Raw genomic sequence first — 27,981 nt, 5'->3', positions numbered from 1 at the left:
ATAATTGGGAATGAAGGAGAGGATATCCTACAGGTCCTAGAGATATTAAAAAGATAGGGAAATATTATGAACAACAATAAACTGAACTTCATCACACTTCAAAACTTTTGCTTTTCAAAAATACTGGTAAGATAATGAAAAGGCAAGCTACAGGCAGGGAGAAAATATTTGCAAAACATACTCGTATACCCAAAAAGGACTTGTACTGAAAATATACAAAGAACTCTTCAAAGTGTACGACAATCAACCCAATAAAAAATGGGCAAAAAACTTGAACACACACCCAATGAAGATATACTAACGGCAAAAAAAAAAAGCACAATTTTTTGAAAAAGAGAATAAAAAGGAAAGAAATGGCTCTATAAGATATCAAAACATGCTTTGAAAACATTATGCTGAAAGAAGCCAAAACAAAAAGATCATATACTATATGATTCCATTTATGCAACAAGAGGTTATCCACAGAGACAGAACCTAGATTGGTGGTTACCAGGGCCTGGGGGAACTGTTTCGGAACTAGACAGAGGTGATGGTTGCACGACATTGTGAAAGTACTAGATGCCAGTGAATTGTTTACTTTAAAACAGTTATTTTTATGTTTGGGAAATTTCACCCCAATTTTTAGAAAATTAAGAAACTGGTAACTTAAAAAAAAATAAAAACAAATTCCACATGCTATAGTTAAAACCACAGAAGTGTGTTATTATAGAAGAATAGGTTAAATAGATTAATGAAAAGGAATAGAGCCTAGAAATAGTCTGGAAAATTCTCCTCTTTGGGCTCACGCAAATGCCAGCCTGTAACCAGGTTTCCCCCTGTACTCACCAGACTGCATCCTAAGTCAGTTGATGCCACAGACTTTAAGTTATAAGCAAGATATTGCAACACTGTCCTAATGTAGCATTTAGATCTAAGCACAAAAGCCAAAGTTGAATATTAAGGGCATGATTTGCTGTTAGTGGTACAATTTGACCTAACTGGGTGTTTTAATACCCCTGGCCCTGGGCCTGCGCAGTGTATCCACTGGCACTGTTCACGGGCCTCACATCCCAGCCCTGAAGGCAAGGCCCAACCAGCATTCCTGGCAGACTCCTAGGATGCCTCTCCCGGTCCCCTCACCCCCCAAACTGGGGGAAGGCTTTGGCTGGGGGTCAGCAGGGGTCAGGAGGAGGTGGCAATACAGCTTATTTTTGTTTGCCTCACGTCCCATGCTTTCTGCATTAGGGCCCTATCCCTAAGGGAACAGAAGTTGCTGAGTTCCATCTTTGGGGCAGGAAACGAGCTTTTAACCAGACTCAAAGCACAAACCTGTGAGATATGCAGGGATCTGGTTAATGAAAACAGTAACACATCAAACCAATGGGTAGAAGATGGTACTCGGAAAGTGGCTACAAATTTGGGAAAAACATTGGCACTCCTCCCCCCCATACTATACTCTAAAATAAAAATCTGGAGGTTTAAAAAGCCAAATCAACAAAACAAGATGAAATATTAGCTAAAAATATAGGATAATATTTCTATAATCATGGGGTAGGCAGGCATTTTCGTGTCTCTCCATTTCAAAAATAATTTTTTTTTATTTTGAAATAATTTAAGATTTAGAGATAAGTTATAAAAATAATATAAAGAATTTCTGTGTACTACCCTTCACCTAGATTCCTGAAAATGTTAACATTTTACCACATTTGCTTTTTCTCCCTCTCTTCTATATATGGAATATATATATTCATATATTTATTTATATGCTGTATTCTTCAGTGTATCATATCAAGAGGCACATAATATCTATTTGTCTCATTACTGGTAATGTTAACCAGTTACTTGCTTAAGATGGTATCTGCTTGGTTCCCCACTTCTATTCTTTTGTAACTAATAAGGATTTTGCAGGAGATACTTTGAAACTATGTAAATATAGTACTTCTCATAAAACTTAAGAGTTTTATAAGTTTTAGTGTTTTGGCATCTAGACATGTTTTAAAGCATTAAGACCAAAAAAATGGACAGATGTGACTACATAAAAACTAAAAAGTTTGATAAGATGAACAAATATCAACAAAGTTTGATACTATGAACAAAGCTGAAAGACAATAATGGACTGAGAACTTTCAAATATGTTATATTTGTAACATATATAATAATCAAAGAGTTAATAAAAAGAATACATGAGGAATCCTACAAATCTATAAGAAAACACTAACCAAATGAGTCAACTATAAAAATAGGAAATTAATAGAAAATATACAAATGGCCAATAAACATGAAAAGATGCTCAATCTCATTACTAATAACAGAACTGAAAATTCACACAATGAGCTCCTAGTTTGGAAAAATAAAAATAAGAAGACTGATAATAAAGAGTAATGGTAAGGATGAGGGTAAAATTATAAATTGGTAAAGTATTTTGAAAAGCTATTGTTAGTAACTACTAAAATTTAAAATGTACATATCCTTTTACCCACCAGCACACACCCAGAGACACATGTACAGGGATATTTATCACAGCATTGCTTTTCAAAGACCAAAGAAAAAATTAAATTTTCATTAGCAGGGCAGTATCTAACAAGTTACTGTACAGTGGAAAAACAGCCATTAAAAAGAATGAGTTTGATATATATGTCATGACATGAAAAGATTCCCTACATATATTAAGGAAAAGAAGTCAAGGAATATTACGTATAGCATATGTATTAATAATAACAACAACAATAATAATAATGATAATAAACAACTGAAAGCTACAGCACTCAAGTTAATGCAAGTCACTGTTTTAAGCACTTTATGAACATTAGCTCATTTAATCTCCAGCACAATTCTATGAGGAAAGTTCTGTTAATAAGCCCCACTTTAGAGACCATGAAACTGAGGCACTAAGATGTAAAGTACCTTGACCAAGGCCACACAGCTCCTAAGCGGCAGAGCCAAGATCTGAACCCAAGTAAGAGGGTTCCAGAATCTATGCTTTTGATCACTTAACTATACAGCCTTTCTCTCTCTATACAAACAAGCATTTGCAAATTCATAGACAAGGGATTGGAAGGATAGACCCATCGGTTAATAATAGTGACCTGTTACTAAAGCAAAACATTACTTTACAAATAATCAACTAATTAATTAATGGACCTGCGTGCTACGTCCCCTGGATGTCTGCTCACTTCACGAACCAGAACACATTCTTCCTTCCAGTCTCACCGCCCTGACTTGGCGATATCTCATGCACTCTTTCTCCCCTTCAGTGGTCTCGATTTTTCAATAATACAGCTCACCACCCACAATTCTCACCTCCAGCCACATCTCCTCTTCCCAATACGCACCATCTCTCAGGCATATGGCCTCTTATGCTATAAAAGCTATAAAAGTGGACCACAAGAATTGAGAAAGGTGGCCCTGAAGCATTTTGAGTCTTGAAGACATTAAGTAACTGGCAAGTGTTTTACAACCACGCAGTACCGTATTTCTCGCCTATATACATAATAAGCCTGAAACATAAATGTTTAGGAAATATTTCTGACAGGCTTAGAAATAAACAAATTCTCTGGTTAACCCTGAATTAAAATAAAATCAAAGTAAGCCAGGACTTCCACTTCCAGGAATCTGGAATAAGATACACTTTTTCCTATTCCTCCTGCTAAGTACAACTACAATTCCTGGACATTATATGAAAGAAACATAAGTGATCTCTGACAGGGGACAGCAGAAGGCAGAGTAGGGACTTTGGGACCCAAGGAACAACACGATGGTGAGATCTCTGGGTTTCTTTTTGCCCCAGATATCCCAGACTTGGAGCAAAAGCAGCTAGCAACCCAGAAACAGCAACAGACACAGACCAAAAAAGTCCCAACAAAAGCCTGTGTTCTCTAGACAGTAACAGATCTTTTGGACACTAACAGATCTACTCCAGCCAGACACCTTATAAAACACTGAGACCCCACCCCCTCCCGTGCCAAGAGAGCCAGAGTGGGGAGCCTAGACTTCCACCCTCACCAGGCTGTAACAAGGCACCCCAACACTGTCAAGGTGGTATCAGGGGAGGCCAAGGAGGGAGCCAGGCTTTCATCCCCACCAGGCAGTCATGAGGCCCCCTTCCCTCTGCCCCTTCCTCTCCCCAGCAGGGTGATACTGGAGGGTCAGGACTTTCACCATGATATCTAACAAGGTCACCTCCCCAACCCTGTGATGTCAGTGGAGACCCTAAGGGGAGCTGCAATGAGGCGCTCCCACCAGGGAGGTACAACAGGAGGCCGAGTAGGGAGTTAGAACTCCAACAGCCACCCAGCAGAAACAAGGAGCCCCACCGCCCTGGGTGTCAACAGAAGGTAAGTGGGGAAACTAAACTTCTACTCCTACCTGGCAGTAAAGAGATGGTAGGTACCCCCTCCTTTTCCTGCCAGAACAGTGTCAAAAGAAGCCACCTGAAATTGAAGGTTTGAAAAAGATCCAGAGTCTCACAACATAACGCGTACCCCAAATTTCCAGGTTTCAATCAAAACTCATTCATCAAAGAAAACCACCAAGAAACAAAAATATCTCAAACTGAATAAAAAAAGACAACCTAGAGACAAAATCAGGATGATAGACATGTTAGAATTACCTGAAGGGAAAAAACAAAACAAAATGTGAAAGCATTCATCATGAAAATGCTTCACTGAGCAATTATGAACATGCCTGAAACAAATGGAAAGTAGAAAGTCTCAGCAAAGAAATAGAAAGTCTCAGCAAAGAAATAAGAAAATATAAAAAAGAACCAAATTGAAATTTTAGAACTGAAAAATACAATAACTGAAATAAACTTAATGGATGGACTCCACATCAGAATGGAAGAGAGAGAAGAAAGAATCAGTGAACTGGTAGATAGAATAGAAATAACCTAATATGAACAACAGAGAGAAAATAAACTGAACAAAAAATGAACAGAGCCTCAGGGACCTGCGGACTATAACAAAAGATCTAACATTCCTGTCATTAGAGTTCCAGGAGAGGAGGAACAAGGTAAGGCTGAAAAAGTACCTGAAGAAATAATAGCTATAAACTTCCTAAATTTAACAACAGGCATAAATCTACAGAGTCAAGAAGGTAAGAAAACTCCAAACAGGATAAATCCAAATAAATCCACATCAAGACACATCATAATCAAACTTCTGAAAAATTAGGACACAGAAAAAATTTTGAAGAATTGAGACTGGAACAACACTTTACTTATAGGGGAACAACAATTCGAATGATGGCAGATTTCTCATTAGAAGTCACAGTGGCCAGGAGGAAATAGCACATCGTTTTTCAAGTGCTAAAAGAACTGTCAACCCAGAATCCTATATTTAGTGAAATACCCTTCAGAAATGAACAGGAAATAAAGACATTCTCAGATAAAGGAAAACTAAGAGAATTTGTCACCAGCAGTCAACTCTAAAAGAATGGCTAAAGAAGTTCTCTCAACAGAAAAGAATTTATAAAAGAAGGAACTCTGAAACATCAGGAAGGAAGAAAAAACGCAGTATGCAAAAATATGGGTAAACAGAGTTTCCTTCTCCTTTTGAATTTTCTACATCATGTTTAATGGTAGAAGCAAACATTATAACACTGTCTGATGTGGTCCTAAATGTATGTAGATGAAATATTTAAAACAATTATATTATAAACAAGGGAGGGTAGATAGATATAAAAGAGAATAAGGGTTCTACATTTCACTTGAACTAGTAAAATGTTACCAGTAGAGTGTTATAAGACACACACACACACACACACACACACACACACACAATGTAATATCTAAAGCAACCACTAAAAATGCTATACAAAAAATATACTCAAAAACACTTAGATAACCAAAATGAAATTCTAACAAATGTTGAAGTAACCCACAGGAAGGCAGGAAAAAGAATATGGAAACAAAAAACAAACACAGAATAAACAAAAATAAAAAAGGTAAAATGGCAGGTTTAAGACCTAACCTTAAGCCCTAATATCAATAATTACATTAAATATAAATGATCCAAATATATCAATTAAAAGACAGAAATTAGCAGAGTAAATTTAAAAACATGATCTAACTATATGCTACCTACAAGAAACTTAATTCCAGATGGAGAAAGACAAATACCATATGATCTCATATATGGAATCTAAAGATCCGAATAAATGAGCAAACTAAACAGAAATAGTCTCAGAGATACAGAGGAAAAACTGAAGGTTGCTAGTTGGGAGTGGGGTGGGGATGAGGGAGAAGGTTAGGGGAATAGAAAGCACAAATTGGTAGTCACAATATAGCCATGGGGATATGAAAGACAGTTTGGGAAATATAATCAATAATGTGATAAAGATTTTGTAGGGTGTCAGATGGGCACTTGCCTTATGAGGGAGATCACTTCATAGACGGTGTAGATGCCTGACCACTGTGCTGTATGCCTGAAGCTGAAGCTGAATAATACTGAATGTCAACTATAATTAAATATATATATATAGTCATGGGATGTGGAGCACAGCATAGGGAATAGTCAGTGGAATTGTAACAGCTGTGTACGATGTCAGATTGAGGGAGTGGGGTTATCGCTTTATGAGGGGTGTAAATGTCTAACTAGTACATTGTTTTGTACACCTGAAACTAAAAAAACAAAGAAACTTATTTCCAATATAATGTTATAGGCAGGTTGAAAGTAAAAGTGCGGAAAAAGATATGTCATGAAAACATTAATTAAGGGCTCGGCCAGCCCTTAATTAAGGGTTGGTTAAGAGCGTGAGCTCTGAGCAACAGGGTCGCCGGTTCGATTCCCACATGGGCCAGTGAGCTGCGCCCGACTGGGCTGCCACTGAGCTGCCAATGGGCGGCTGGATGGCTCAGCTGGTGAGAGCACGTGCTCTTAACAACAAGGTTGCCGGTTCAACTCCCGTATAGGATGGTGGGCTGAGCCCCCTCACAACTAGATTGAAAGCAGTGACTGGACTTGGAGCTGAGCTTGCACCCTCCACAACTAAGGTTGAAGGACAACAGCTTGACTTGAAGCTGATGGGTCCTGGAAAAACACAATGTTCCCCTTCCGATTCCCCAATAAAATCTTTTTAAAAATTAATTAAAAGGAAGTAGGAGTAGCTATATTGATTATCCAATAAAATAGACTTCAGAGCTAAGAAAATGACCAGACAGAAAGGAACATTACGTAATGATAAAATGGCCACTACTCCAAAAAGACACAGCAATCCTAAATGTGTGTGCACCAGACAACAGTTTTTCACATCTGCTGAAAAACATGTGAAGCAAAAACTGACAGAACTGAAAGGGGAAAAAAATAATTCCAAAATTATAGCTGGAGACTTCAATACCCCTCTCTCAAAAATTGATAGAATAACTCAACAGAAAACCAGTAAAGAATCCAGAAGAACACAGCACTACCAACAAAGAGCATCTAATAAATATTTAAAGAAAATTCCACTCAATAACAGCAGAATACAGTCTTTTCAAGTGACGATGGAACATATGCCAAAATAGACCATTTCATGGACTATAAAACAAACCTCGACAAATTTTAAAAAATTGAAATCATACAGAGTGAGTTCTCCAAGCACAATGAAATCAAACCAGAAATCAATAACAGAAAGATTACAGGAAAATCTCTAAATGCTTAGAAACTAAGCAGCACAATTCTAAATAATCCATGGGTCAAAGAAGAAGTCTAAAGGGAAATTAAAAATACACTGAACAGAATGAAAATGAAAATAAAACATGTGAAAGCTTGTGGGACATAGCAAAAGCAGTGCTGAAAGGAAAATTTATATATAGCACTAAATGTATACATTAGAAATGAGAAAAAGTCTCAAATCAATCATCTAAGCTCCTCCTCAAGAACATAGAAGAAGAGCAAAATAAACCTAAAACTAGCAGAAGGAAGTAAATAAATAATAAAGATGAAAGCAGAAATCGATGATATTGAAAAGAGAAAAACAGAAAAAAATCAATGCAACAAAGGGCTGGTTTTTTTGAAAAGGTTAATAAAATTGACAAACTTCTATGAAGACTGATAAAGAAAAAAAGAGAAGACACAAATTATCAATATCACAAACAGATTATTGTAGACTCTGCAGACATCAAAAGGATAATAAGGGAATGCTACAAATAGTTCTATACACATAAATTTGACAACTTAGATGAAAAAGATCAACTCCTCAAAAAATTACCACAACTTACCCAATACGAAATTGATTATCTGAATAGCCCTATAAGTAGTAAGGAAATTGAATTTGTCATCTTAAAACTTCCAAAAAATAAATCTCTAGGCCCACAGGATCTCACTAGAGAATTCTACCTAACATTTAAATCTTATCTAACACTTTATTAACACCAATTCTATATAATCTCTTCCAGAAAACAGAAGAGGAGGGAACCCTTTCCAATTCATTTTATGAATCTAGTATTACCAAACCAGACCAACAGTGCCAAAAAATAAAACTACCGATCAATATCCCTCATAAATACAATCACAGAAATTCTTAACAAAATATTAGCAAAGAGAATTCAGCAATAAATAAAAAGAATTATACAACATGACCAAGGGATTTATTCAAGGGATGCAAGACTAGTTCATTATTTGAAAATCAATCAATGTAATCCACCATGTTAACAGGATAAAAAAAAAATCACATGATCATATCAGTCAATGCAGAAAAGGCATTTAACAAAATTCAACGCCCATCAGTGATAAAGATCTTCAGAAAAACAGGACTAGGAAGTATGGACAAAAATGGGGCCACATATAAATCTGACAAGCTCATGGCAGGCACTACAGACTCTGAGACCAAAAGTCACCACATAGATTGCTCTGAACATAAAAATTCCTAACTAAAAGCGGGCCATGGAGGGTAGTCATATCCTAGGCCTGTAGCTTCCTTGACAAAGATCAATCTTTCCCTCAGGTGAGCCTGTCTATTGTCTTTTTGCGTCTAAGATAACATACCTTTGAAATGTCAGCGGAATCTCCTCTTCCAGACCCTTCAGGGCACACCCTCCACCAGAGCAGAGACCACAGAACCCCTCATTGCTATCTTGCTGCCCATAAACCATCTCTATGTGCTGTAAAGGTTAACTATTAACTATCCTGTACCCACCAGCGTAAAAGAAGTGTGTGTCTCTCCATTTTACTTCTTATCCAGTTCCCTCTTTGCTTTCTCCCGCCCCCTTAATCTACCACCAGTAGATTTCACGTTACCCTCCTTACTTCTCCCCTTTGATTCTAATGTATAACATAAGCTGCAAAACCGCCGTTCTGAATCCACTGAGATTTTGGTTCCCGGCAATTTGGCGCAAATAAACTCATAAAAATTCTCTATGGGCTTGGACATTTCTTAAATTGACAAAAAAAACTCCCTCAACTTGAAAAAGAGCATCTACAAAGCAACCCAATGTTCTACTTAACTGTGACAGACTGAATGCTCTCCCCTGTGATCAGAAACAAGGCAAGGAAGTACACTCTCACTACTCCTTGGCAGCAGGGCGCCAGCCGTTCTAGCCTACATAGAAAATCCCAAGGAATATACACTAAGAAGTTCAGCAAGGTCTCAAAGTTCAGCAAAGATAAACATACAAAAATCCATCATATTTTGATATAATAGCCATGAACACTTGGACATCAAAATTAAAAATATGACTCCAGGGCCGGCCGAGTGGCTCAGCTGGTTAGGAGCTCGCTTGGGAGCACCAACTCTGAGCAGCAGGGCAGCGGTTCGGATCCCACATTGAGGGCCAGTGACGCTCGCCCTCTACAGCTAAGATGACGAACAACAGCTCGACCTGGAGCTGGGCTGCTGTGAGTCGCCGGCGACGGCATAGGCTGCAGCAGGGCTGCAGTGGGCTGCCGTGAGCTACGTGAGTGGCTGGCAGCCGCTGTGAGCTACCGGGAGCCGCTGTGAGCGGCGGACGAATGACCCACAACCAATTGCCTCACCCGGGAAGAGCACAATAATCATACCAACATGGGCAAGTGAAGCGACATCCTCCACAACTAGACTGAAGAACAAAACAGCAATTNTGAAGCGACATCCTCCACAACTAGACTGAAGAACAAAACAGCAATTTGTCTACCTGTCTGTTCCCCTTCCCCGATTCCCCAATGCTGTTCCCCTCCCCCCAATTCCCTAATAAAATCTTTTAAAAAAAAATACGACTCCATTTACAATTGCTCGAAATAAAAAAATAAAGCACTTAGGCTTAAATCTACCAAAACATGTAGAGAGCTTTCTCTGCTGATATCTACAAAATGCTAGTGAAAGGAATCAAAGAAGTACTAAATAAATGGAGAGACATACTGTGCTCATGAATTAGAAGACTCAACGTAGTAAAGTTGTGAATTCTCCTCAAATTGATCTCGTGATTTATAGTAAGAAACATATATTTGGTCTTCAGTTCACCCATGGCTCACAGCCCCCAAACTCTTGGGATTTCCTGGGTAATAAGAGCAATGGAAGCATCTTTTGTCATAATATTTGGTATTTTGTCCTTAGCTCCTGAAATAACTTTAGAGCTATACAAATGAAATGGGTGTCTTGTTATTCATAACAAGCCCCTTTCCACAACTGGGTTCATTTAATGAGGTGACTTTTGGAAAGCACCCAAGGATGGCTGCTGGTTGCCAGGGGAACCAACCATGAATAAAGAGCTGAACTTTCAGTCCAACCCTTTCCTTGATTTCTAGGGACCGGAGTCTGAATTGATCACCAATGGCTAATAGTTTAATCAATCATGTAATGAAGTCTCCGAAAAACCCCAAAAGGATGGGGTTCAGAGAGCTTCTGGGGTGGTGAACACATGGAGGTTTGGGGAGTATCATGCTGGGAGAGAGGGCATGGCAGCTCTGTGCCCTTCCGCCATCCCTTGCTCTACGCGTCTCTTCCATCTGGCCGTTCCTGAGTTATATTCTTTTATAATAAACCGGTGATCTAGTAAATAAAACGTTTCTCTGAGTTCTATGAGCCACTCAAATTAATCGAACCTAAGGAGGGGGTCGTTGGAACCTCTGATCTATAGCCAGTCAGTTAGAAGTACAGGTGACACAACTTGGACTTGCAACTGGCATCTGAAGTGGGGACAGGGCAGTCTTGTAGGGCTGAGCCCTTAACATGTGGAATCTGATGCCATCTCCAGGCAGACAGGGTCAGGGTTGTTGAACTGTACGACACCTGGAGCTGGTGTCTGAGAATTGCTTATTGTTGGTGTGGGGAACCATCCTCACATCGGAACTGAGACTAAAAATGCCTTTGAATATTAATTCCCATCTAAATTCCAGCAATTTTTTTTATAGATGTAGACAAGATTATTCTAAAACCTACATAGAAACACAAAGGAACTTGAATAGCTAAAACAATTTTTATAAAGAAGAATAAAGTGGGAGGTATCATTCTATCCAATTTCAAGACTTATAGCTACAGTAGCCAGTACTGTGCAGTATTGGCAGAGGGCTAGACACACAGAAAGGAACTGAATAGAGAGCTACCCCAATATGCCCAATTGATTTTTTTATAGTGGTTCAAAGCAATACAAAAGGAAAGGTTGCCTTTTCAACAAACAGTACTGGAATAGTTGTTCATCCATAGGGGAGAAAAAAATTACACTGACCTAATCCATACCCTATATAAAAATTAAATCAAAATATACTACAGACATAAATGTGAAATGTAAAACTGTAAAACATGTACCAAAAAATTAGGAGAAAATCTTCAGGATCTAGGACTAGGCTAAGAGTTCTTAGATTTGATACCAAAAACATGATTAATAAATGGAAAAATTGATAAATTGGACTTCATCAAAATTTTAAACTTTTGCTATGTAAAAGACCTTGTTAAGATAAAAAAGACAAGTTCAGACTGGAAAGAAATATTTGCAAGCCACATAACCAACAAAAGACTCATACCTAGAATACGAAAAAAACTCTTTAAATTCAACAGTAAAAAAAACAAACAATTCAACTAGAAAATGAGTGACATTTTATTGAAGATACAGAGATGGCAAATAAGCACATGAAAGATGTCCAACATCATTAGCCACGAGGGTTACAAATTAAGACCAAGTGAGTTATCACTACACACCTGTCAGAACGGCTAAAACAAAAAATACTGCCAACAACAAATGCTGGAAAGGATGTGGAGAAACTGAATCATTCATGTATTACTGGTGGAAATGTAAAAGGTTGCAGCCACACAGGAAACCAGTTTGGTATTTTCATAAAAAACTAAATATGCAACTACTATAAGACCAGCAACTGCACTTGCAGATATTTACCCAGAGAAATGAAAACTTGTATTAACATAAAAACCTGTTCCTGAGTATTTATAGCAGCTTTATTCATAATAGCCCAAATGAAACAACCAAGATGTCCTTCAGTGGGTAAATGGTTAAACAAATCATGGCACAGGCTTATCAATGAACACTATTCGCCAATAAAAAGGAACAAACTATTGATACACGCAATAGATTTTCCAGGTGAATCTCCAGAGAATTATGCTGAAATTAGTTTGAAAAAAACAAAGGCCAATCCCGAAAAAGAAATGTATGATTCCAGTTTTATAACATTTCTGAAATGACAAAATTAGAGAAATGGAAAACAAATTAGTGGTTGTCAGTGGTTAAAAAGGTTAGCTAATTCCCAGAGATGGTAAACAACTTGCTTATGAACATTTTTGACATGCAAACCAACTAATCCTGAGTCCCTATCTCCATCCACCTCCTTTTATCAGCACCTTCAGTCTGGGACACTGTTCCACTGCCTGAAAACACCCCCAGGTTCAGGTATCTGACAACACCTATAAGCCCCAGTCTGCAGCAATTATTTAGACTAGACAGTCCTAGGTCTGTTTACCCTGCCTGGTCTGGCCTTTCTCGTAGAAACCGCAGTAAAGGCTCTTACCAGTGCTTTCCCCCCGGCTCCCTGTCCCTCCTGACCCACCCTGGTGCCTTCCCGGGTGGCCCTGCGTGGAGTGGCGTGCCTCCTCCTCTTGGGAACCGTGAGAACAAACTATCTTCTCAATGGCAGTTGTCTCCTGGTCTGTTGGCCTCACCATACCTGAATAAAAATAAAATCCCAAGTATATTTAAAAACAGAAATGTTCTGTGTCTTGACCATGTCTGGTTATAATGTTGTACTAGAGTCTGCAAAGTGTCACACTGGGGGACAGTGGGTAACAGCGAAAACAAGAGCTCTTAGACCTGCATGTGAATCTACAACTATTTCAAAATAAAAGACTTAACAGAAAAAAATGAAAGAAAAATTAAAGCAAGTCCTCATCGTTTCCATTAATCCAACTAATTGAGGTTTCATTGTTAGAAGCCTTTCTAAATAGTGAACAGGAAGCTTTGGTGATCAGAAGGACATACCAGAACACTGTGTTGTTCAACCCACCGTCTTCTCCACTTTCCAAATGAACCAACTATGGAAAAAGTCATTTATTCCAGTCTTTGGGTCAAAACCCAAATTCCTAGTTGGTAGGAGAGAGAATTGCCGGGCACCGGGCTAAGCATGACAGTCCATGTGCATCTTCTCTGAGGCCAGGGCCTTGCAGGGGGGGGGGGGGGGGATGGGCAGCGAAGATGCAAGAATTACCCCAAGTTTGCTCATCCAGGCCACAGGAGACAAGGGTCTCCCGAGCTGGTCATAAAACCACTTTCCATGTTCTCAGTAAATATTTTCTAACAAAACAAAAGGGAGGAACACCTGGTGCCTTTTATCAAAACAAGCTCTGGTTCTGACAATAAACAAATGTGTGAGGTGGGACTTAAGTCTGGTTATTTCTGAATTGGGAGCAGGCCCTGGACGGTGGAGCTTTGTAGGGAGGGAGCCTGGGGCAGCAGGGAGCAGCTGCTGCCCTTGCTTCTGCGCTTGCGTCACGGAGGCCAAGCTGCAGAAGGGCAGCTCCTGGGGACTCTGGGCGTCACTGTCCTCTGGCCACAAGGAAGAAGGGTGGTCTTCCTGCCCGGTTCCAGGGCCTCCCCTCCCCGACACTTTAGCTTTCTGGAGATGCAGGTGACAGCTGTGATTAGACTGGACATATGATTATGTTCCACATTTTTCACTTGTTATTGACCAGATGCTTCTAATAAGATAATCTTCACAAGCTTTTTCATGTGATTAAAAAAAAATTTCTTGAGCACTGTATAAATACCAACTTGCTTGACTCTGCATCAGCATTTAGAAGATTTTTTTTTTTTTTTTTTTTACCAGTTGGATGAGTGAAAAATAGGACCTCACTTGCAGGTTTAGGATTTTAAAGTTAGCCTACTGGTCCAGAGGAGAGCCGATCTCTCCTAGTACTCCCAAAGCCCCTCACATTTGACAGTTCAAGCATTTGAAACTTCCAATTATTCAGAAAAATCCCAAACATATTTAGGGCATATATAAATTACACAGATGCAACAGCTTTTATGAAACTGGTTTGTTGTCTAATTAGTTTCAGAAATCAACAGGAGTGTTGAGCGAGGGGGAGACGGGGAAAGAGGGAGAGCAGGAAGAAAGCAATGGGAAGGTGAGGTTTATGGGACGACTGGTCCCTGAGCTGCCCGTGGAGGCCCGTTTGGTGGGCAGAGGACACGACGAAGGCTGGCTCCCCAGCACGCAGTGACAGGAAGGAACCAGAGCCACACAAACACGACCTCCTGGCTTCTCTCTGACCAGGCTCTGGATGTGAGTCCTCTGCCCCCTCGTGGGCCTTGCGTCATCACAGTCCCTTTCTCCTATACTGTCAGCCCTCCCTCACTGCTGGTTCCTCCCCACCAGCTCCTGAGCACACGCAACACTTTCCAACTTTAAACAAAGAAAAAAAGCCTGGTGACCCCATGTCATCATCTAGGTACCACCTTCTCTCTACCCTCCTTTCTTTAAAACTGTCACCTCCCACTTCAGCTGGGCTCTTCAAGTCCATTCCAATCTTGCTTCCGAGCCTGCCACCAAGTTCACAAACCTTCCTGTTATTAAACCCAATGGGAACTTTTCAGTCTCATTTCACTTACTCTCTAGGCAACTTTGAGCTTTACTGACCTCCCCTTCTTCTAGAAATACTCTTTTTCCTTCAGTTTCTTAATAATTTTCCACCTACCTCTCCAGATGCTCAGCCCTGGTGTTGAGTGCCTCGTTCACGCCCACCCCTAATCAGTGATACTCCAGGGGACTCTGACGTGGAGTCCAACATGACATCTCATCTGTCCTGATTCTATGCCTTCTCGCTGGACCATTTCAGTTATGCCATGGTCTCTGTTTTGAGGACACCCAGACCTCTGTCCAGACCTTCTGACCTAGAGAGGCTTGACATCTCCACCTAGATGTCACACAAGAACCTCAATCTCAGCATGTCCAAAACTGAACCAACTGTCCACTTCCCAACCCAACCTACCTAGTTGTCTGTGTTCCTATCTCAACAGCCAGCATCAACACCCGCCCCCCAGCTGCCTAGTATGACACTCTGGTGTCACTCTGGTCCTTCCCTTTCCTCACCTCTGAATCCATCTCCCAACATTCAATCTATTTCTTCTGAGAAAGAGTAGGTTTTTGGGTCCCCATGTCCCATACCCTTCAGATCCATCCATTTCTTTCCGTTTCCACTGCTAATGGGTCAGGCTACCACCCTCTCACCCTACACTTAACAGAGCCTCCAAAGTTATCCACTGGCTTCAGTATCTATACTGTCCAATTATTTTCCTTGCTGCACACAAGTAAACTTTTAAAAACACAAATCCGAGAACCTCTTCTCCTTCAAGTCCTTTAATGATGTCCACCACCTTCAGAATAATTGCCAAACTTCTTCATGCGGCTTATAACACTCTGTTGTGACCTGGCCTCACCCATCGGCCCATCCTCATCTCTCACCTTATGGGGCCCAACCTTCTAGAATTCTGGGGTTCCCAGTGCCTTGCACAATAGTAGGTAGTCAGTACTTATTTGTGAAATCAATGCATGAATAAATAAGTGAATGAGTAATGTCAGGGCAAGTTTCACTAAGGAGCTATTCAAACTGGGTTTGGAAGGACGAGTAAAATTTTACCAAAACAGGACGGGCATAAGAATCTTGGAAATATGGTAAAAGTAGGCTCAACAGTTTGGTGGTACAAAGTTCATCCTTACTCTGAAAATGAGAAAATGAGAGGTTCAGTGTAGCCAGAGAAGAAGTGAACAGAAATAAGACAGGGAGATACACTGAAGTCAGGTGTGTGCCAAATGAAAGAATATGGACTTTTGTCCTGTATCTGGTTATCACACATGAGGAGCTTCTCGGGGAGAAGGTTCACGGCCACCACTGAAAGAAGTGTGCATATCATCACTCAGGCCCTTGCCCTTAGAGTTATGCCTGGCTGTGAGAAGTACCAGAGTGTCACGAAGTTGGGTGCAAAGCCTAGAGGGACTCCCTGCCCCCCAAAATGTATTTTACTCGCACTCACTTGAGTGGGAATGGAAACTGACAAAATATCACAACCTTTTTGGAAGGCAATCGGCAATATTTATCAAATTTAAAATGTGAATACCGTGACCCAGTAATTCTAACCTATAAAATTACTCTATGGCGCTAACCATGCCAAGATACGGACACATACACAAGGATTTTAAAAATCCTATTAAAAACAAAAAATGGAAACAAACTAAATGTCCTTCAATATGGGATTATTAGCCAAATTTTGGTACAGCCAGATAATAAAATAAGCATTATTAAAAGGATGACATATATCTATATGGATTGATATAGACCTGTACCCACAATATATTATTATTTTAAAAATTACAAGAGTATGAATACTATCACCCCATTTTAAAAATATGTTTCTAAAAAAAAAAAAACCTCACAAACATACACACACATCCCCAGAGACATTCTGAAACCTAAATCAAGAGAGGCTGAAAAATAACAGGAAAGGCCAGCACAGCCCTTCCTGAGGCAGCCCTGAGGCAGCTCCACGCAGAGGCTACTTCAGAATGACTTCACTTAGACAGTGGTTCTCGGCATGTGGGCCCTGGACCAGCAACATCAGCATCACTTGGGAACTGGCTAGAATGCACATTCCCAGGTCCTACCCGAGACCCACCGCAGCAGGAATTCGGGCCATGGGGCCCTCCAGAGGACTGAGGCCCACAAAGGCGGGAGCACCCCCCACCTGGCCGTCTGGGAACAGTCACTGAACCGGGGAATAATCCGTCACTTCTGGGTCACTGTGCCAGAAAGGCTCCCATGTGTAGGATGAGGTTTCTCAGGGAGGGAATGGAGGAGGCCTTAAAATGGAGTGAGGGAGAAGCGAAAAGATCTCCTAGTCTTCCTGGGGCGCAGCCTCAGTTTGGCCGGGACTCCGCAGGTGGCAGCTCTAAACACCATTCTGGGGTAGGAAGAATGACAGCAGCCAAAGGTAAGGCAGAGGCTGGGCCGGTAAGAATAGAGACACTGGCAGGTCTCAGGGCACGGGAGGGGCGGTGTCTACCAGTAAGCTGGAGCAGGGGGTTCGTGTTGTCATAACCCGGGGTGTAGCAAGAGAAACGGATAGATCTGCAAAGATCTGAAAGATAAAATAGCCTGTTAGGACTTCTCTTCGAAGCACTTACCACAATTCTATTTTACATTTATTTGTGGGATCATTTAATTGTCTTTTTTCCCCTTCTAGAGTGCAGGTTTCATGACAGCCGGATTAGTATATGATTTCACTCACTACTCTATCCCCAGCTCCTAGCTGGCACTCAAAGAATAGGTTGGATACATTAAAATTTTTAAATTAGGGCCGGCAGAGTGGTGCGATGGTTAAGAGCTGGCTTGGGATGCCAGAGGGCCCCGGTTCGGATCCCACATATGAGGGCCAGTGACACTGCCCTCTACCAAAAAAAATAAAAATAAATTAAAACACTCTGGAATGTTTGGTTATTCTTTCTCTGTATTACTTTTTATTTTGTTTTTGCCCCCAAAAAGTATGTTATCATGTGAAAGTACATTACTAAAAACTGTATTATCAAGGAAAGAAATTTCCTTTCTGGAAAGAAAGCGTCATCTCATAAATACAGTGTTGTGGCTTTAGTCTCTGAGTTGTAAACACTGGTTTAGAAAGGCAAAATAATTTAGGTGAAAGGTAGGCTGTACTTCCCTGGAAATGCACCCAGCAGTGGTCATCAGTGATGTCCAGCTTGATGTCCTTAGACACTGCGTTATCCCAGAGTGACTTGGAAACCAAAGGTTAATTCTGAGCACAGGAGTTTCAGCATGAAGTGTTTCCATGGCACTATGACTCACTGGAAACTGACCATCCATATATGACAAAACAGCATGTATGACCGTTGGCAAACACTAGGCAACTACAACAAAGCATCATTATACCAGGCGCTGTGGCGTCACAGGGACACACGAGACCCACGCACCCTGATGGCAGGGAGGGTCACCAGTGCTCACTCCAAGACCTGAGAGTGTGGCTGTGGAATGGAAATGGGGGGCTATTTCAGAGTGGACTGCAGAAATCGAGACAATACATGGAGAAGTTAAGCCAATAACCCCCAGCCCTCTAGTTTAAGAAGCGTCCCCTGACCTGGAGAGAAGTTATAAAATTAAATTTTTATCAGCAAACATTTGGCATCTTTTCCTTCAAACAGCAAGAGGGCTGATGCTCATTTTAAAGTGGTTGTGCTCCCCTGGGTCAGCGTGGTCACCGTACTTACGGTGGCTGTGCCCAGGGAGGGATTACTCCTACAGCAGATGTGACAGAGTGGCCTCGCCACAATGCACATGTGACAGGCCTTCCTCAGCCACTGCAGTCCCGTCTAATCATGTCTGCGGCCCGGTGGCTACCATAAAACGCCTTATGTTTCAGTTTGGATGTTGACTTCACGTGAAACCCTGGAGAAAGGGAACGGGGAGCTGGTCTCCGTCCCCCATTCTCCTTGAACTCGGGTCAGACCTCTGGGGAACCAGATGCTTCTCTGAGAAGAGTCCAGCGGTCAGAACGACGAGATGACTCCAGCTCTCTCCCAGAAAGCTTTCCGAGGGAGCCCAGCCGCCCTCCATGTCGGCGCGGAGGCTGGGTAATTGCCGGGCTGACCCCCGGAGCCTCGTGCCCTGCTCACCTCTCACCATAATACAGAGCACAGCATAATCATGAAATGTGCTCATTAATTTGACTCATTTGACACTGCGCTCTTCTGCCCTGAGCTAGATGTTAGAAGAAAATGATAGGGATAGATGCTGCTCCTGTCACACTTACCGAGACTTTCAAAACACCCGACTATCCACGGCCAGCTGCCGCCCACGAGCCAGGCATTCAAGATGACCCCGAAGGTACAAGCAGAATGTGAAAGACACAGATCAACAAAAGAGAACAGCAAGAAGACGGGGAGACCCATGCCCTGGGTGTGAGCCCCCCAAGGGAGCCCAACCAGGAGAGGAACCCCGTGGCCAGTCCTCCCAGGGACCCTGAGCACCCAGCCCTGCCCCAATGCACTGCGTGCTGCTTCATATCTAATTCATCAAAAGACACTTTGGCTTCTCAAATCAGGAAGTTTTATTAGCTTCCTCAAGAGTTTTATGGCACAAAGCCATGCCTAATGATTCTATTTTATGGCAAGTTATACATTCAAACAGTGCTTTGAAGTCAGGCAGCAGGTAAGGCTCAAATCTTTGTCAAAAAAGATTCCCTCGTTCTTTCGCTTTTAAAATGTTTATGAGCTTTCAAACAGTTGGGAAAGTGATGTGGACCATTTTAACAGGCTTCTCCTTCCTCACACAGGACCCAGACTAGCTGACCCAATACATACTGCGCTGTTCTCAGTGGGGGCTGGTTTTGCCCGCCCCCTCCTTCTGAAGCTATGTGGCAATTTTTGGACACATTTTTGGTTGTCACAATTCGTGGAGCGGGGGCGGGAGCGTATGCTACTGGCATTGAGTGGATAGAGGCCAGGGATGCTGCTAAACATCCTACAATGCACAGGACAGCAGCCCCACAACACAGTTATCTGATTATCTGGCCCCAAATGTCAACAGTGCCAAGGTTGAGAAATCCCACCTTCGGGCTCCTTCTGGACAAGGCATCGCATCCCTCCCATCCCTGGGACATCAGACACTAATCTCATCACGACGGCAGGTTTTTCAGTGTTGGTTACCAAGACTCACATTCATTCTTTTACTCTTATGTATTCTTGGTAGAGACTTTCAATGCACAAGAATGAAACGCTGTCATAAACAAAATGAGGAAAGTGCAAATAAGACCTCTTTAGACTCTCCGACGATGGTGACTGTTTATTAAACCCTCCTAATACTACTCTGCATTTTTTAAGTTCCACCCAAATCAAAATTTATTTATTGAAACAACCAAGTAACCAATTCCAGCCGTTAATACTACTGAACACCATACAGATGACTGTTGAAAAGCAAGGCAAGTTCTCTGCTAAGCTGTGCTGGTGTGGTCAGTCAGAGCCTGGACTTGGGAGAGGGTCTGGTCCTGGCTCACCACTCCCCAGGTGGGGACTCTGTCGCTTCACTTCTCGGAGCTTGGGCTCTCCTAGTCAGCAAAGTAGAGATAAGGCCCCTTGCCCTCCCAGGGCAATAGTTGAGAGCTAGATGAGTTCATGGGTAGGAGACCGCTTTGTAAACTATAAAGAGATGTACAAATATATGGCGATACACTGATGCCTTTATTCTTGTAGGACAATCTATGACGACCGCCAAAGGTGTGCCAGACTGTTGGATCCTTTTCATGAAATGTCACAACTAGAAGTGACTGCAAATTAACTAATCCAACCCCTTAATTTTAGAGAAGATGAAAATGAGCATCACAGAGGTTAAGGGACTCAGCCATGGAAACAGCCCAGAAGGGGCTCAGGTCTTTTGACTCCCAAACCAGGCCACTCCCCACACCTTCCCATGGGTGATGCTTTCCCTCCCTGCTTAAGTTCCTAGAGGAAAGAGACACATCTTACACACAAGGTTCAGAGGGTCTTGAACACAGGAGACAAATATTTGTTGAATCAGTGGACAAAGGGTACAAAGTAGTGTCCTGACTTACTACATCATAGCCCGTCGGGGCTCGGTTCCGAGAGGCCACCACCCCCACTCCCGTGATGGGATCCATTGACGTCTCTGGCAAGGCTTCCGAAAGGTCTTTGACTTCAGGCATGGTGGACTGGTCCTGGTTCCGAAAAGGGAAAAGAAAGCACAAAATTCAAACTACATTGAAAGTGAACGATGCAAAGTCCCAAGCATATAGAACCAGGCTCTTGAGGTGAAGGTCCTGAGCTAAGCTCTGTATACCTGAACTGGCTAAAGGAGCCCTGACCTTCTCTGACCCTTTCCTTAGATCAAGAATTCAAAACATTGCTGGGCTCTGCTCGTCTCAGCTTAGCTTTGAACACTGAGCTGACATAGTTACTGAGGGCTTGTCCCGGCTCTGAGTAGGTAATTTTGACTCAAACCCAAAAGCAAACCATTCTCAAATCTCCCACCCAGCTGCCTGACTTCTGAATAGATACCAGTAGGTTCTCTGAGGATAATCAGACTCGGCTAAATCTAACCCTACCTTGCATTTCTCTCTCTGATACTTTTTCCTTATGGAGGTGCAGACTTCCAAACCCACAGCCTCTACCACAACCAAGGGTGGACTGCTCAGTTGGCAGAGCTTTGCAAACAAACACATGGAAGAAAGTCTCTGGGCATGGAGGCAAAGGAACGGCGTTCAAGTCCATGTCCACGACTCACTAGCTGGGGAGACTGAGCAAGCAAGGAGTCATGATATCGACAGTTGCAGAGCTGTTGTGAAAACTAAGAGTCATGTAAACAAATGGCCTGGTAAGGTCCCTGGCACCCGGCAGGCACTCAACAAAAGGCAGATGAGACTGGCGGGCTCTGGGGTACACAAGTGCAGTGTACCTGACCAGAAACATGGTAGGCGCCATTCCCAAGAGGACTGGCAGGTCCCTTTGTTGGGTTTAATCCCGCAGGTCATGTGGGCATTTACTCAAAGCTAAACATTAACAATGACTATAATTCTTGCTGGACACTTTAGGAGAAAGGGAGGGAAAATGGAATTATTATTCTGCTGCTGACTGCCTCTTGATGTGACCAGAGGAGACAAGTATTATATAGAGAGCACTGGGTCTGGGCAGCTGGAGTGGCAGTGAGTGCACCAGAAAGCAAATAAAAAAGGGAACACCTTATGTAAATGACTTTTAGTACTTTTAAAAGGACAAGCAGTGAAAAAGAGCAAGTTAAATTCCACCTCCTTCTGCAGCAATTAAATTCCACTGGCTGTAGGTCTGCCAGGTCTCTCAAGGCTGGTTACTGCTTCTAAAGCAAACCAAACGCCCTGCCTCACTAGGCAAGCAGGAGGAAGCAGCTTAGCTCTCCGCCTCGAATCAGAACAGGCAGAGGCCATTAACTATGACTGTGTCTCCTAAACAAAAACAGCCAAAATGCCCTATGCAAGCCACTCATGTGACCAGCGTCCCCTGGCCCCCACAGAAAGCTCCGGAAACAGACTTGTCAATGCAATAGAGTCAAGTCTCCAATCAAGGCTAGGAAGCACCTGGCAGGACCCATCCGCTCAGCTCTATGTTTATGGCAAAGGCCAAACTAAGTTATGCTTTACTTAACTCTACTGAAAATAAGCTTCTAGAAGCCCAGGGCAGGCCATAGGATAGCACGCAGCATCACTGTATCATTTTCTATTTTCGAATTTCATCTACCAGGCAGGTTGATCTGCATAAAGCACAGGGCTTGGGGCTGCCCGCACACAGTAGGCATTAAGTAAATAATTTATTGAATGAATACACATGCACACCCCCAATCAACAAGGTTCCGAATTAAATACCTGCACCAGCCTAATCCAAAGCAAACACTGATCAAAAAAGTATCTTCACTTGGAAAATCCCGTATTATTGGTAACATGACAATAACATTGCTGCCGTTTGCAAAATATTGGTACCTGCTGTTGGTTACCAAAATGCTTTGCAATTAACAACTCATTAAGAGAATGTACGAATTCTGCCAGTGCTAAAATATCATGCTGTGAATTTAATAAAGAACATGCGAGGTAAGTTTTTTTTCTTTTTATTAAGATAGTAGTACTGCCTCTACTGTCTAGGAGAGAGGGCGGGGGAGGTAAGCAGGGGAATAAAGAAGAAATATTTTATTTGCTGATAGATTCACGTCCTTGGGTTACAATATCCTCCATGAGGTACTGATGACAATGGCTCTCTTCTGCTCTGAAGCACGCTATCACGTGCAGTCGGGTAAATTCGCTCTTAAAGCAACGATGCTGCTCCCACAATGCACCAGACAAGCAGCCCAGCAGCAGGTTCCAAGATGGCTGCAGGCTGCCTCCAGCTGAGGCAGACAAAGGAGCCCGGGGCCTGTGCCCGTAAGTGCTGGTTACAGCCCAGCCTGCAGGATGGGAGGATGCTCCGAGCAGAGCATTAGCACGGAGCATCTTCCGTGCCTTCTTCTTTCCTTTCCCCCCAGTTGCCGTACCCTGGGGATCGAGGCAGCCTTTGTGAAATACAGACAAATGACTCCTTACTACGCGGGGCTGAGGCCAGCTCGGTGGTGGAAACAGCACCACCACCAGCAAAGGAAGCTTTTAATGAGAAACGCCCAAGATATCCATGGCAGAGGCAATCACTCAAAGCAGCTTGCCCTGAATTACATATTTTCTGACTGCAAATTACTTTTAACAGCGTCTCTACCGTCACTTCAATTGACCTTCCTAACAAAAGGCCATTTATTAACTAGCATGCCACGTTTCCCGGGCTGTATGGAGCCTGGAGCCAGAAGGGATGCCACCTCCGAGGACTCAGCCGCCCAGGGTCACAGGCCAGGCCTCTGCGAAGGAGAGAAGAGGCCATTAAAGCTGGCCTGCGGAGCAGATCTGCCCGGGGAGCGAGCAGAGGTGGGCAGGGTGTTTAGGACCAGCATTAACCTGTCTGGCAAGAGGTGATACCGGTCTAAAACATAAAACACCAGGGCCTACTTGCGAGGACTCCTGGTTCCCCCCACCCCCAGCCCCCGAGCAGCTCCTCACCAGCACTCACCTCTATGTGAAAATCCTAAGTGCACACAAAACACACTAACACACCTCCGCTGCATTTGCAGAGAGCTTTGCAATTATCAAAAAGCTTTCTCAGGATCCTTGATCAACGCTCCTATGAAACCTGGAAGGTGGCTGGTCACATTATCCCTGTTTTAGAGGAGGGAAAACTGAGGCCCCGAGTTCCCAGATACCATGCAGCTGGCAGATGGCGGAGCAGAAAGGGACCTCTGACCCTCTTTCCAGTCCCCACCCCCCAGTCTGCTTTCCATGACACTGTTCAGGGGGAGGCCAACGCAACATCCATCCGCTATTAGATTGAAAGAGCAGTTTCAACACTAATTATATTTCAAATGCCAAAGCTCTTCTTTCTCTAGCCACAGCCCAATGAGTAAACGAGGAGGAGAAAAGTATAGAAAGATAAAAGTAACATGGGATTAATTTTCCTCACACCTCCATTTCAAGATTCAACATTTCCCTCATAAATAATTTACAACAATAAAAATGAGCTAAGGCCATGTTTGTGTAGGACCGAGGTAAATTTAGGCCTAATGAGGGAGATCTGAGCACTGCACAGGAGGGAATAGGTTGATGTATGGCTCGGTGTGAGCGCGATCGACAGCACACAGGGGCTCCATTACCAACTGCAAGTCGCAGGGCCAACTCGGAGGAGGGGGGAGCGATTTGGGAAACTTCCACCTTCCCAGCTGTGGCTGCAAGGAGGGTCTCTAGAGTGAAAGCCAAAAGTTGACCCAGTATTTCAAATGGTAAAATGACAGAGGTTGAGATTACTCAGAACTACAGGACTGAGCCAACCTGAAACCGAGTGGGCTCGCAGTAAGTGCCAGGTAAAGAATGAAGGTGGTGGCAGCACCTGGGGGTCACATCTCTTGGGCATGGGGAGAGTGCAGTAGCAACACTGACCTTGAGCTAGTCCCCCTAATTTCACATAGCAGGTCATCTGATCTCAATCCCCATCCCAATCTCTACCCCCCAATGTGAAGGTAGGTCATTTGCAGGCTCTGCTAGGTCATTTGCAGGCTGGGGGCTGCAGCCTGGCTCTGGGCAGCTGTTCCTGGGCTGCCTGCCCCAGGAGGATTTCTCCACAAGGTGTGAGAGTGTGTGTGTGTGTGTGTGTGTGTGTGTGTGTGCGCGTGTGTGTGTGTGCGCGCGCGTGCACGCACACATTCTCCATGTATTTACTAGGACTAGATGGGGTCAGTTAGGGTGTGGTGTGTTTTCCAAGCCAGGATTTTTTTCATGCCATGTTGGATGAACACTATGCAAGAACGCTGGGTGGGAGAAACCCCCGCTTCCTGCTTCTGCCTGCAATGCTGCAAACAGTGCCTGGGGGAGGCCCCAGCTCCAGCACTGCAGCACCTCGCCAGTGCTGTCATCCCGGGTTCACAGAGAAATGAACTTTAACTATAAAGCCCCTTCATACAGACAGCACACTGCTCCCTTGTAGCTGATCAAAGAATGACTACAACAGTGTGCTTAATCCCTGAAAGTCAGCAGTGCTGGGTTTAACTGATGCTGAACATTGTTTCAGAATCAAAGGCGCGCCGGCCCCAGCCTGGGAGAAAACTAAGCTACTGTATCACAGTTGAAAACTCAGGGGAACTTTGATATCATCTCTGTTTAATTTCCCCCGCCCTGTGAGCCTGGGGTTTATCTCGTTTTATCAACTCCTGTACTGAAATCAAAACTCAACTAACAGAGCTCAGACCTCTCTCCACCGAGGCCCTTCCAGCAGCAGGGTGGGGTGCAGGCTGAGGAGTTTAAAGTGCTTTGAGGGGGCAATAACCACAGGGGGCAAGGGGCGCTGCCTTCAAAGGAGGTGCAGCAGGAACCGTAACTGGGCCTCCCTGCTGGCTCAGGAGCAGCGCCAGCACTGCCCACCAGGGCTGAAGGCGTGCCTTGCATACAACTTTCAAGGAGAGTAATTTCAAAGTATTGGGGGTGTGGGGGAGGGGAGGGCAGGTTAAATTGGGCTACTGTAATTGAAATGACAAAACCAGTGGGTTAATTAAGTCCCTACAGAAGGGCGAAATAGTGGATCCGCTTGTTTGAAATCCAAAGTCAAGGTCACAAAAGACATAAAGTGTCCCACAGCTACCAGCTGGGGAAGAGCAGTGGATAAATATTTCGCTCACCGTGGGAAACGGCCTAAGAGCAGGGTCTCGACTAAGAACAGCTGTCCCCCAGTAAAAGCTGCTGCTATGAACACTGGCTTTGCCTGTTTCCCTGTGGCAGGGGTGGTCTGTAGGAATCGATGCACCCCTCTGCTGCCCCATGATTGCTGGCAACTGTCTGCTGACAAATCTTAAGCGGGGACAGAAAGACACTGTCCCGTCCCCATGAGAGGGAGCCCCTGGCTGGGATTCCCCAATGCACACCACAACACACAGAGACATACAAACCAGGCCACCTCCATGCAGCCACAATGCAGAGACCTACCTCCTCAGGGGACCGCGAGCTGAGGCCAGGGTCCATGCAGCACCCAGGCGAATGGTCAGCTGGCTCTCAGGGCCACTTGGGAGACAGAGCACAGGCTGAGAGGAGTCCACTGTGGAACCTCAGGACAGCATCCTGGCACCTCCTGCACTTTGGTCTGGACCTAGTGACCAGTCAGAAGCCAAATCACTCTGACAAAGTTTTGAGGATGGTCAAGTGGCAAGAGGCCACAGACAGCTAAAGTATTAGGAAACTAAAGCAAATATTTTTCTAAGCTGTCCTAATCACAAAGCATTTTCCAGCTCGGGAGCTAACAATGGCAAGCACTTCCTTTTCCCCAGAAAAGGTCTGCTGCTTCTAATAGAAGAATGGTGTATAGACGCATCCATTCCCTCCAACCTATGCTTGGATTTTATTAACCATTTGATTACCAAACAGACTGCCCATAAACCATGGGAGGCAGGCCTGGGGTTCAGGTTGCAAGAGCTTGAACAGTGCAGTTCTAGATCCCGGAATTCACTCTCCAAAAACAAACCCAGGATCAAGTTCTCTGGCACTGCAGCAGCCGAAGGCCCGCCCCTTGCAGCCTGACTCTGCAAAGCCCGGGGTCCTGGTGCTGGTACGCGGAGTGGCGGTCTCCAGTACACCAACTTGCCCACGATTACTGCAAATGAGGGTCATCTCTGCCCACTCCCATCAGCTCTTGGTCCCGTACTGTCCCCTAGAGAGGAGGAGGAAGGAGTACCCCAAAAGAAGGCAGACACCCTACAAATGAAACCATCCCAAGAGGCTCCAAGAGCAATGCTCTCTTGTTGTCCGGGGACAAAAAATGAGTCACACCCTTGCCCTGATGGCCACAGTCTGCAGAGAGAAAAAAAAAAAGCCCATATGTCATCTCAACGCCAGGCAAAAGGGCTCCCCAGGCCAGATTCATCAGAACGCATGGCTTCAGGTCAGAAGGCACGCCCCCACAGCACCCTCACTTTCACACGGGTCTTGAGAGTTTCTTTTCATACTTTCGGGCATCTAATCATTCTATCTGTATGCTGACGACTTCCAAAATACCTCCACAACTCAGAGCTCTCTCCGAGACTCAGCGTGTGTATCTAGTGTCCTGCAGGCTGTCATCACCTGCATGTCCCATTAATACCTCGCACTCACCTGATCTTGCCATCCTCCCCCTAAAGCGTCCCCCACATCTCCAGTACCTAAGAGGACCAGGCACATAACAGTTGGCCCACAGACATTTATGGAGAAACTTTGTGCACTGAGGGGTGGTGTGCACGATGAAGATGGGAAATCTGACACTCTGGGGCAGGAGCTCTCAAATTCTAGCATGCCTAAGAGTCACCTGGAGAGTTTGTTAAAATAGAGATTCTTTTTTTTTTAAAGATTTTTATTGGGAAATTGGGGGGATGGGAACAGCGCTGGAGAATTGGGGGAGGGGAACAGACAAGTTGCTGTCCTTTTGTTCTTCAGTCTAGTTGTGGAGGACGTCGCTTCACTGGCCCAAGTTGGCACCATCATTG

At 43.5% G+C, this 27,981-nt stretch overlaps 1 protein-coding gene across 9 annotated transcripts in view; it reads right to left on the bottom strand.

Annotated features, from left to right (window-relative positions):
- Window positions 1-27,981, bottom strand: part of MVB12B (multivesicular body subunit 12B) — a 192,688-nt gene that overhangs the window by 158,022 nt on the left and 6,685 nt on the right. For 2 of the 9 annotated variants that reach the window (XM_019636337.1, XM_019636328.1), the window contains exons 1-2: window positions 21,491-21,695; window positions 20,981-21,103 (exon numbers count right to left, since the gene is read on the bottom strand). In XM_019636337.1, coding sequence (XP_019491882.1) covers window positions 20,981-21,103; window positions 21,491-21,607 — 240 coding nt within the window. In that variant the 5' untranslated portion in view covers window positions 21,608-21,695. Of the gene's footprint in view, window positions 1-20,980; window positions 21,104-21,490; window positions 21,705-26,455; window positions 26,733-27,981 lie in introns of those variants that run through there. The other 7 variants (XM_019636394.1, XM_019636354.1, XM_019636345.1 and 4 more) reach the window with 6 other exon arrangements.

Source organism: Hipposideros armiger, unplaced genomic scaffold, assembly GCF_001890085.2.
Source record: "Hipposideros armiger isolate ML-2016 unplaced genomic scaffold, ASM189008v1 scaffold_3, whole genome shotgun sequence".
Classification (NCBI taxonomy): Eukaryota; Metazoa; Chordata; class Mammalia; order Chiroptera; family Hipposideridae; genus Hipposideros; species Hipposideros armiger.
This window is presented reverse-complemented; position numbering and strand designations above follow the sequence as displayed.